At 46.9% G+C, this 12,182-nt stretch overlaps 1 protein-coding gene across 1 annotated transcript in view; it reads left to right on the forward strand.

Annotated features, from left to right (window-relative positions):
- The window catches only part of lgsn (lengsin, lens protein with glutamine synthetase domain), a 60,375-nt gene that overhangs the window by 18,592 nt on the left and 29,601 nt on the right, over window positions 1–12,182 (forward strand). Inside the window, exon 2 of the mRNA XM_078213314.1 lies at window positions 6,281–7,019. Coding sequence (XP_078069440.1) covers window positions 6,281–7,019 — 739 coding nt within the window. The remainder of the gene's footprint in view (window positions 1–6,280; window positions 7,020–12,182) is intronic.

The raw sequence follows: 12,182 nt of genomic DNA on the forward strand, positions 1-12,182 counted from the left end.
TAACAGGACTGGACAAGGTAGATGCAGGGAGGATATTCCTGATGGTGGGGGAGTCCAGAACCAGGGGTCACAGCCTGAGGATTCGGGGTAGACCATTTAGGACGGAGATGGAGAGACATTTCTTCACCCAAAGAGTGATGAGCCTATAGAATACATTACCACAGGAAATAGTTGATGCCAAAACATTGAATGTATTCGAGAGGCGGCTGGATATAGCACTTGGGGCGAATGAGATCAAAGGTTATGGGGAAAAAGCAAAATTAGGCTATTGAGTTGGACAATCAGCCATCATCGTAATGAATGGCAGAGCAGGCTCGAAGGGCCGAATGGCCTCCTCCTGCTCCTGTCATCTATGTTGTTATGTAAGATGGGTCGAGAACTTGCTATCACATGATAATGCAAAGTCAACTGAGACCCCTACAGTGGAGGAAACCTGCCGCAAACCACTATCCCCCACTCTATGTAGGTTTTTGCAAAGTGCAGCTTAATTTCGATTTATTCGTGGTTGAATGAAAAGAGAAATTGCATTTAGAAACGGATCGAAACCAAAATGTCCTGGCTGTTGCTTTGGCTGTGTAAAACGCATTGCATTTTTGCCCACAACAATGATTTTGTTTTGCTGAACCGTGCGAGGGCTTCGGGAGATTTCTACTCCCGTTTCCAGGGCTGGATTAGTCACTGCCTTTGTTAGAAAGAAGTCAGATGCTTTGGGAGGGACTAGCTCCCCTTTCAGGCATTACACTGTCCGGTCAAACATGCAAAAATAAACTTACTGATAGAACTAAACACAGAATTTTCCATCTATTCACCATTGTCCAGCTACCTATAAATATTCGACAGATGACCTCTATTCTTTCAATGTCCTGCCCAATTTGCATGATGTTAAACGGTGATTTGAATGGAGGAGATGCAAGATATCGAGGAAGAAGAGATCCTCACTGTAACAGTAAGCCAAAGTCCTATATTGTATCAGTGTTGCCATGGGGTTCCCTGGTTGGCTCAATGGGTCTATCTTGTGAGTACAGGTCAGAGGTGTCCTCAGTTTGTGTTCCCTGAGGTATGCTTTTTAAAAAGGTTTTATTTATGAGTGTCATAAGTAGGCTCACATTAACACTGATGTGGAGATGCCGGCATTGGACCAGAGTGAGCACAGTAAGACGTCTCAGTAAGAAGTGAGTGATGATCACTCACCTGATGAAGGAGCAGTGTTCTGAAAGCTCGTGGTACCAAATAAACCTGTTGGACTTTAACCTGCAGAACGTGCAGACTCCGCACAGACAGTGACCCAAGAAGGGAATTGAACCCGGGTCCCTGGCGATGTAAGGCAGCAGTGCTAACCACTGTGCCACCATGCCGTGCTGAGTTAGCTAGCTAGTTAGAGGCAGGAGGAGTGACACTCCAATTTTCAATTGTCCAATAATTATTTTCAATATGTCCAACCTCCTAATTCCTTCGCCCATCTCCACTCGGATTGTATCCTTGGTATATGCTATACCTAGGACATATCGTTCTCTTTAAGCTCAAATACTGAATTTAAGACCAGGGCAAGGGGTATGCAGCCAAAACAACAATCCCGAGTAACTTGTGTGTGTGCCAGTCAGACGTGGGATAAACAATACTGAGCATTAAAAAGCCTGCTTATTCAAAAGTAAAGTTATGTTCCCATTATTTTTCTATTTAATAATGACAGTGGTTAGCACTGCTGCCTCACAGCTCCAGGGACCCGGGTTCGATTCCCGGCTTGGGTCACTGTCTGTGTGGAGTCTGCATGTTCTCCCCGTGTCTGCGTGGGTTTCCTCCGGATGCTCTGGTTTCCTCCCACACTCCAAAGCTGTGTGCAGTGGCCATGCTAAATTGCCCCTTCATGTGTAGGTTAGAGGGATTAGCAGGGTAAATTTGTGTGGTTACAGGATAGGGCCTGGGTGGGATTGTTGTTGGTGCAGACTCGTTGGGTCGAATGGCTTCCTTCTGGACTGTAGGGATTCTATGATTCTATGATAGGTTCACCCTAAGTGGAGAATGTGCATTTGCGCTCTCCATTATTGTAAAAGGGTATAGGGACACTGCAAAGGTTGATTAAGGAGAGGCGATGGCTTAGTGGTATTATCACTAAACTATTAATCCACAAACCCAGCTAATGTTCTGGGGAACCGGGCTCAAATCCCGCCACGGCAGATGGTGAAATTTGAATTCAATAAAACATATCTGGAATTAAGAATCTACTGATGACCGTGAAACCATTGGCGATTACGGAAAAACCCATCTGGTTCACTAATGTCCTTTATGGAAGGAAATCTGCCGTCTTTACCTGGTCTGGCCTACATGTGACTCCAGAGCTACAGCAACGTGGTTTATTGTCAATTGCCCTCTGCCACTCAGTTCAAGGGCAACTCAGGATGGGTAATAAATGCAGGTCAGCCATGTCCCATGAATGAAAAAAAAGTGTATTTATTAGTCCCAAGTAAGGATTACATGAATACTGTAATGATGTTACTGTGAAGGAAATCAGACTGTAACTCCTGTAGGAGTGGGAGAGTTTCCTGGTCAGCTATGCTGCAGAAGGCAACAGCAAACCACTGCAGTGCTTTACCAAACATAATCTTGCACCAATCCAATGAAAGCCCATCATCGCTAACACCCTCTGAGGGCATTGGTAAGTGAAGGAGGAGGAGGAGGATAGAGGCTCTGGAAAAGGTGCAGAAAAGAAAATTGGCAAGGATTGTATTAAGTTGCGAGGTAATAATCACAAGAAACCTGAACAAGCTTTGGGGACGGCACAGTGGCACTGTGGTTAGCACCGCTGCTTCACAGCACCAGGGACCCGGGTTCGATTCCCGGCTTGGGTCACTGTCTGTGTGGAGTTTGCATGTTGTCCCTGTGCCTGCCTGGGTTTCCTCCGGGTGCTCCAGTTCCCTCCCACAGTCCAAAGATGTGCAGGTCAGGTGAATTGGCCATGCTAAATTGTCCCTTAGTGTCCAAAGATGTGCTGGTTAGGTGGATTGGCCAGACTAAATTGCCTCTTAGTGTCCAAAAATGTGTCGATTACGTGGATAGCAATGGTAAATGCGTGAGGGATTGGATGGGTGAGTTGGTGGGAGGGTGGTGGGCCTAGGTAAGATGCTCTTTTGGAGAGTTGGTGCAGACTCGATGGGCCAAATGGCCTCCATCTGCACAGTGGGGGTTCTATGGATTTAATGGCTCAATGGGATGTGTTGACCTGATCGAGGAACATGTAGGGTAGATGATAGGGTAGATGAAGCAAAACCTTCTGCTGGTGGGGGAATCCAAATAAAGTGTTCCTAAATACAAGATAGTCTCTAATGAATGAATAGATATGTCAGGATAGATGGTTATGAGTGGCACACAACGTGGTTGTAGTGGACAATTCAAGGGGGGAAGCTAGTACATGTGCTGCTCGAGTAGTGCAGTGGGCTGGGAGACAACAGTGGCGGCCATTTTGCGAGATTCACGCTGGGTGCCCAGGCCTCCGTGCGTCTCCCAGGCTAGGTTTTGAGTGGAATCAGCTTTATGCTGGAAATCGGTGAGGAGCTGATTACCATATTGAAATGAGTATTTCAGTATGATTAGCGGGCCCAGGACGATATTCTCCGGGCCCACTCGCGTTTGCCCCCCCACCGGCCGGAAGTGGTTCCCTCCAGTGGTGTTTCCGACTAGTCCCCAATAACGGGGAACAGGCATCCTGACCCTGCTGGAGGGGCCATTGAGGCCACCCCGGGAGGTCAGGCATAAGGGAGGTGCCCCTTGGGCAGTGCCAGCCTGGCACCCTGGCACTGCCCAAGGGCAAATTGACACTACCCACTGGGCACTAGGCAATGCCAAGGGGGTGGGGCCAGAGGGGGCAGGTCCTACTTGGGGAGGCCTAGTGGTGGGGAGGGGGGTGCAATTGGTGGTGGGGGGGACCCACTGCCACTCTGCAAGAGGATCGGTGGGGGAGGAAGGGAATGAAGATGATTGGGGCTGGCTTTCGGGGTGGGAGGGTTTGGGGCTGCCGGGATGGGTGTCAGGTCTGCTCACCAGGGTGGTGGGAGGGGAGATCGGGGCTGGCTGAGAGGTGAGGGGGGCAATAGGGCTTGTCCCAGTGAGGTCTGAGAGGCCAGTGATGGGGACATGGGGGGGTCAGAAGTCCAGCGATCAGGGGGTTGCGGGGCTGGTCAGTGACCAGGAGGTCACTGGCCAGCCCCGCTCTGACAATCGGCGTATGTGCAGTGGCCCGCTCAGCGCTATGCTGCCGACCTCTCCAGCGTCCCCTGTTCTCCAGAGTGAATCCTGCTGAGGCATTCTTCATTGCTCAGAGTGTGGGAGATTCGCTCTGGTAAATACGCTGAAAAAAACCAGCGGGAAATACTCCCATTTTCCTGCACATTGGGATCTTACATTTTTTGGGGGAGAATCCCGGTTATGATGAGGTGAAGATGTGAGGGGAGGCTCATGAGGAATCTAAACACCAGCGTGGAGCAGTTGGGCTAAATCGCCTATTTCTGTGCATGAAGAGTCAGTGTAATTAATTTAACGTTCTTCACTGACTGAAGATGAAAAGCTGAATTCTGAGCTTTGAACCGTCTCAGTTTTGCTGCTTCTTCCAGAGTTCATGTTTCAGGTCACAATCAATTCGAATTCCATGCTCACCCTGTGGGTGGATATAATGGAAATGCTCCAGAACGAAGATTGAAGTGGTGGCAAGTACGATGCCAAAAGACAATCTTTTAATAATCTCTCACGGAGCCAGTTTCAATCTCTGGCTTTGTGAATTGAGAAGAGAAATCTAAATGACTTTTAAGATGACAGCCTAATCGGTAACCATTGGTAACAGTCAACCTTAATTTCTTCACTTGCGACACATGGGATTGAACCGCTTACTACTCACAATATACGTATTGTGACACGGAGGTGGCACAGTGGTTAACACTGCTGCTTCACAGCTCCAGGGACCGGGGTTCGATTCCCGGCTTGGGTCACTGTCTGTGTGGAGTTTGCACATTCTTCTCATGTCTGCGTGGGTTTCCTCCGGGTGCTCCAATTTCCTCCCACAGTCCAAAGATGTGCAGGTTAGGTTGATTGGCCATGCTAAAATTGCCCCTCAGTGTCCTGAGCTGCGTAGGTTAGAGGGATTAGTGGGTAAATATGTAGGGATATGGGGGTAGGGCCTGGGTGGGATTGTGGTTGGTGCAGACTCGATGGGCCGAATGGCCTCTTTCTGCACTGTAGGGATTCTAAGATGAACTGCCCATTTCCACCTCAGTAACAGTACCCTTCTCCATGCTGCCTCGACTTGTCCTTTGCTGAAACCCTTATCCATGCCTTTTTTACCCTCCATGCTCTATCATTCCAATACTCTATTCGCTGACCTTCCCCCCACGGACGTTTATAAATTCAAACTCATCTAAAAGTTCGGGTTGCACAGAGGCACAGTGGTTAGTACTGGTGCCTCACCACATCAGGGACCTGCGTTCGATTCCCGGCTTGGGTCACTGTCTGTGCAGAGTCTGCATGTTCTCCCAATGTCCGTATGGGTTTCCTCCGGGTGCTCTGGATTCCTGCCACAGTCTGAAAGACGTGCCGGTTAGGTGGTAAATTCCCCCTCAGTGTACCCGAACAGGTGCCGGAGTGTGGCGGCTAGGGGATTTTCACAGTAACTTAGAATCCCTACAGTGCAGAAGCAGGCCATTCGACCGATCGAGTCTACACAGAACACAATCTAACCCAGGGCCTATCCCCACAATCCCATGCATTTCCCCTAGTTAGCCCCCCTGCCACTAAGGGGCAATTGAGCATGGGCAATACACCTAACCCGCACATCCTTGGAATGTGGGAGGAAACCAGAGCCCGCAAATTTACCCTGCTAATCCCCCTGAAATTAGGGTCAATTTAACATGGCCAATCAACCTAATCTGCACATCTTTGGACTGTGGGAGGAACACAGTAAGAAGTTTAACAACACCAGGTTAAAGTCCAACAGGTTTATTTGGTAGCAAAAGCTACACAAGCTTTCTGGAGGAAACCAGAGCACCCGGAGGAAACCCCACACAGACACAGGGAAAAGGTGCAAACTCCACACAGACAGTGACCCGAGCCGGGAATCGAACCCCTGGCACTGTGAAAGAGCAGTGCTAACCACTGTGCTACCGTGCCGTCGAGTGTTAATGTAAGCCTACTTTTAACACTAATAAATAAATTTTAGACTGTGTTTTATTCAGTCCTGGTTCATTCAAAGAATTGCGCCCTTTCCAATTCATAACCCAATGCAATATCTTATTGACAGGAAGCGACTGATGGAACAGATGAAATTGATGGGAGTGGAATATCCTTCACTGGGCAGAAGAGGGGTGTCCGAGTCAGTGGAAAATTTATGCCACCCCTGGACTGGGAGAGAATTGAGAAGAAACATACATCGCGTTCCACGGGTCATTCCTACTTTTACAGGCCAGGTCTGTCAATCATCACAGGGCCACGTCTTGACCAGCCGGTTGAATCCCCAATGACAGAGGAACAATCTGGGGGCGGAAAGTGTAGTCGATGTGGTGGAGACGGTCAAAAGGAAAGAGAGAAGGCCACAGAGGATTGGGAAACGAACAACGAGGAGGAAAAGACTCGAGGCATATTTGTTTCAAAGGTTGGGATTTCAAAAGAAACAATGGATGAATTGAAAGCCCTTCTCAAGGAGAGTCCTTTAATTACCAGCCGCCAGAGAGTGAACAATAAAAGCAGTTGTTCGCCCTCCAGTTCGAAGGTGCAGAACTCTGAAGAGAAACCGCAGGAGGAAGAAGGTAAACCCTCCGTCTCTTCAAAAGTAACTTCCAAGTCCCCTGAACAGAAGACAGCACAAGGACCAAGCAAAACACCCACTGGTAATGAGCAACCAAAGCCAGCAATGACCACTTCCAATGCTCAAACCTCAGAGAGTACCAACATCAAAGCAATGGCATTGAAGACACCAGAGATACCTAGTCACACTGACAGTGGGCTAATTTCTAAGCATGACTCAGGTCCAAGTAACACAGGTTAGTACCTTGGTGATTTATAGTGTATTATAGTTCACTCGTAAAGTCATAGAATCCCTACAGTGCAATGAGGCTTTTCAGCCCATTGAGTTTGGACCAACAACAATACCACCCAGGCCCTATCCCTGTAATCCCACATATTTACCTTGTCAAAAATAGATGACAGGAAGGCTATGGCAGGTAAGGAACTAAAAATTATTATTATCACGAAAGATGGCTGTTGGGCAAGCTGATGGGGCTAAAGATAGACACGTCTCCTGATGGAATGCATCCCAGGGTACTAAAAGAGATGGTGAGGGAAATAGCAAATGCACGAGTGGTAATTTACCAAAATTCGGTGGACTCTAGGGTGGTTCCCGCAGATTGGAAAACAGCAAATGTGACGCCACTGTTTAAAAAAGGAGGTAGACATAAGGCAGGTAACTATAGGCCGGTTAGCTTAACTTCTGTAGAGGGAAAATGCTTGAATCTATCATCAAGGAAGAAATAGCAAGACATCTGGGTATAAATTGTCCTATTGGTAAGATGCAGCATGGGTTCATGAAGGGCAGGTCATGTTTGACTAATTTGGTGGAATTCTTTGAGAATTTTACATGCGCAGTGGACAATGGGGAACCTGTGGATGTGGTGTATCTGGATTTCCAGAAGGCATTTGACAAGGTGCCGCTGACAAAGACTGCTGCGTAAGATAAAGGTGCACGGTGTTACGGGTAATGTATTAGCATTGATAGAGGATTGGTTAACTAACAGAAAGCAAAGAGTGGGGGTAAATGGGTGTTTTTCTGGTTGGCGATCAGTGACTAGTGGAGTGCCTCAGGGATCAGTGTTGGGACCGCAATTGTTTACGATTTACATAGATGATTTGGAGTTGGGGAGTGTGTAGTATGTCAAAATTCGCAGATGACACTAAGATGAATGACAGAGCAAAGTGTGCAGAGGACGCTGAAAGTCTGCAAAGGGATAGAGATAGTCTAAGTGAGCGGGCGAGGGTCTGGCAGATGGAGTACAATGTTGGTAAATGTGAGGTCATCCATTTTGGTAGGAATAACAGCAAAATGGACTATTATTTAAATAGTAAAAAATTGCAGCATGCTGCTGTGCAGAGGGACCTGGGTGTCCTTGTGCAAGAATCACAAGGAGTTGGTTTGCAGGTGCAGCAGGTAATTAAGAAAGCAAATGGAATTTTGTCCTTCATTGCTAGAGGGATGGAGTTTAAAAACAGCGAGGTTATCTTGCCACTGTATAAGGTGCGGGTGAGGCCACACCTGGAGTACTGTGTACAGTTTTGGTCTCCTTACTTGAGAAAGGATATACTGGCACTGGAGGGGATGCAGACGAGATTCACGAGGTTGATTCCGGTGTTGAGAGGGTTGGTTTATGAAGAGAGACTGAGTAGACTGGGGCTATACTAATTGGAATTCAGAAGAATGAGGGGAGATCTTATAGAAACACATAATATTATGAAGGGAATAGATAAGATAGAAGCAGGGAAGTTGTTTCCACTGGCAGGTGAAACTAGAACTAGGGGACATGGCCTCAAAATAAGGGGAAGCAGATTTAGGGCTGAGTTGAGGAGGAACTTCTTCACACAAAGTGTTGTGAATCTGTGGAATTCCCTGCCCAATGAAGCAGTTGAGGCTACCTCATTGAATGTTTTTAAGGCAAGGATAGATAAGTTTTTGAACAGTAAAGGAATTAAGGGTTACGGTGAGTGGGCGGGTAAGTGGAGCTGAGTCCATGAAAAGATCAGCCATGATCTTATTGAATGGCGGAGCAGGCTTGAGGGGCTACTCCTGCTCCTAGTTCTTATGTTCTTAATCCCTCTAACCTATGCACCCCGGGACACTGAGGGGCAATTTAGCATGGCCAATCAATCTAATCCACATATCTTTTTACTGTGGGAGGAAATGGGAGCATCTGGAGGAAACCCACTCAGACAGGGGGAGAACGTGCAGACTCCGCACAGACAGCGACCCAAGCCGGGAATCGAACCCGAGTCCTTGGTGCTGTGAGGCAGCAGTGCTAACCGCTGTGCCACCGTGTCGCCCCACTTGGGAGTTGCTGTGGCTACATGCACTTTTACATGCCTGCTGCAGTCTGGAGCTATGGATAGTATGGCAGTTCTTTCCATCACATGGCTGATCTGGAATCTCTCCTGCCCGCTACTGTATTGGAAGGATTTGCAGGTTGATAGTCAACCTGTTTAGCCATATGTTCCTTGGTCACCAAATTCCGGAGTTGGACTGGAACAAGGAACCTCTGGCTCAGAGGCAGGGATGCTATCACTGTGCCACAAGACCTCTGTGGTTAGTACTTGTCTTTACCCCTCTGTTAATCCAATCAGCCAATTCAAGTATAATACAAAGCAATCAATGAAACTTCTGGGGGGAGAATTTACATTGTGATCTTCCGACCTCAACAACGGTAACAAACTTTATTTATGAAGTGTCTTTACTGTAGTAAAATGTCCCAAACCACTTGACAGGACTATTATCAAACAAAGTTTGAAACTGAGCCAAATAAGGAGAGATTAGTTCAGATGACCAAAATCTTGGTCAAGGAGGTAGAGTCTAAGGAGTATCTTAATGGGCAATGAGAGGTAGAAAGGTATAGCGGTTTAGGGAGAGGATCCCAGAGTTGAAGGCCATGGAATTTCAATGTACAGTCGTCAATAGTGGGTGTAGATGGGAGCTTCCTCTTGAGGCTATGTATAGCTATTAAAGCTAATACAAAGACTCACAACGCGGTGTACTGATATTGAAGATGTGACTTTATTTAACCAAACGATCAAATGGGAGAATGATACGAGGAAGCCCTGCACTCAAGGTATAGAATGTGGGCAGCCAGTCTGAAGAACAACACCCCTGTGAAAGCAATTATAGATTCCCAAAATCATATTGCCGATCTTTCTGCTGGGCATTATCCAGGAAACACAAATACAAATCAGTCAATTATCATCCTGTCATTAACTCCAGCTAATAATAATACACATCATGACCTCATGGGATTTCATTTGTTATTTATGGATGTTATCCATCCCAGCAAGATGGGACGCTGGACAGTGAAATGATTCCCACCGAATTGAACCCATGTGACTCTCGTCCGACCCTGAGAAATTCTTCATGCCCGCTCGCCACCTACTTATTTCTCGGAGTTGTATGACCCTATTCATAAGGCTAGCATTGGTAGCCATTGTGTTCCTGACCACTGCTGATAACATTACTGCTTTCAGTGAATCTATTGTTCCTTCCCGGCGGCACGGTAGCACAGTGGTTAGCACTGCTGCTTCACAGCTCCAGGGTCCTGGGTTCGATTCCCGGCTCGGGTCACTGTCTGTGTGGAGTTTGCACATTCTCCTCGTGTCTGCGTGGGTTTCCTCCGGGTGCTCCGGTTTCCTCCCACAGTCCAAAGATGTGCGGGTTAGGTTGATTGGCCAGGTTAAAAATTGCCCCTTAGAGTCCTGGGATGTGTAGGTTAGAGGGATTAGCGGGTAAATATGTAGTGATAAGGGGGTAGGGCCTGGGTGGGATTGTGGTCGGTGCAGACTCGATGGGCCGAATGGCCTCCTTCTGCACTGTAGGGTTTCTATGTTTCCCTCTCGCTGTATTTTGTCACTGACTGAAGTTTCACAAAATGTAACCAAAAGCAAAACACATCCATCTTGTAAATTCAAAATACATGTTTTAAATGAGAAATATTTGTTAATTATGCAGAGCTGTCTTCTATGGTAACAGCCCTGGCTGGCTTATGTTCCCATAATCCAAGATCACTCATTCCAAAGTTAGTGTCGTGTTAGTGCTCCTAAATCTATGGTTATGTGTTTATTCGCCCAATTCGCCCCCCTACACCAGTCCCCCCTTTTGGCCATTGGCCAAGGACCAACTAAGGCCACTAAATGGATGTATCTAAGTAACTAATCTTAGTCGGGTTTTATTTTAATTTTTAATTTCCTCGGGTGGATGGAGCTATTACAAGGGGGCATAACTATAGGGTTCATGGTGGGAGATATAGGAAGGATGTCCGAGGTAGGTTTTTTACTCAGAGAGTGGTTGGGGTGTGGAATGGACTGCCTGCAGGGATAGTGGAGTCAGAAACTTTAGGAACATTTAAGAAGCTATTGGATAGGCACATGGAGTACTTCGGGATGATAGTGAGGAAATAGCTTGATCTGGGTTTCAGACAAAGCTCGGCACAACAACGTGGGCCGAAGGGCCTGTTCTGTGCTGTACTGTTCTATGTTCTATGTTCTAGTCCTTACTAAGTATTTCAACTTTCAGATTCTCTTTTTTACCCTACCTGCCATCACTGATGTTGTTCCTTCTATGGACTTAGAAAGTTGTGCACTTCCATATTTGATCAGGTATACAATTACTGCTAACACTAGGATCACAATGAAAATAATATAACCCCTTCCAAGGTTGATGTTCCCGGAGAACATATCCAGCCAGAGAGCCAACCAGCCAAGGTAAATGGTTCATGATCTTTGAGTTCCCCACCTCCTTCTTGATGTGTACAACCAGATTATGCTTACTGAACTGCCTGGTATGTAAGTGCTACACGCTGATCCAATTACTGCACACGTCCCTCCCCTTGCTGCCAAGACGCAATCCAATGCCACTATAATCCCTCTGTATGCATGGCAACCATCGCGCCATTGATCATCGCAACGACAGCTTCTGTATTGGCAACTTGTTCCCATATTGGGTAAATATGCCGAAAACCATTCTCCTTCTGTCATAGCTCGCTGGCGTCTCGGTAGACGAGGGAGTTTATGTATGTGCGGAAGTTTCTTTCAGGTAACAAGATCCCTTCCATCCAACAGGGAGCCAAGCATAGGGTATCTCTACGAGTCTAATGTACCATTTTTAAGTTGGATATTATGGTTCACTGAAGCAATATGATGTATTACATGACTGGTCATTACTGGGTGGTTTCAGGCACAGCATACTCCTTGGGCTTATTGTATAATCACTTTCACTTACCCCTAAGTTTTCCCAGAACCTCCCAACTTCTCTGTGCAATAGATTTCTCTTGGTGTAGGTGCTGCTTTAAATCTAGACTAGGAGCTGATCCTATTAAATTATAAACAAGTGTGTACCTCTGCATACAGTTAGCCTTCCTGCACAGGCCTCACTGTTGTGAAACTACTCCCTTACCTCCGAA

The sequence above is a fragment of the Mustelus asterias genome, chromosome 5, assembly GCF_964213995.1.
Source record: "Mustelus asterias chromosome 5, sMusAst1.hap1.1, whole genome shotgun sequence".
Lineage (NCBI taxonomy): Eukaryota > Metazoa > Chordata > Chondrichthyes > Carcharhiniformes > Triakidae > Mustelus > Mustelus asterias.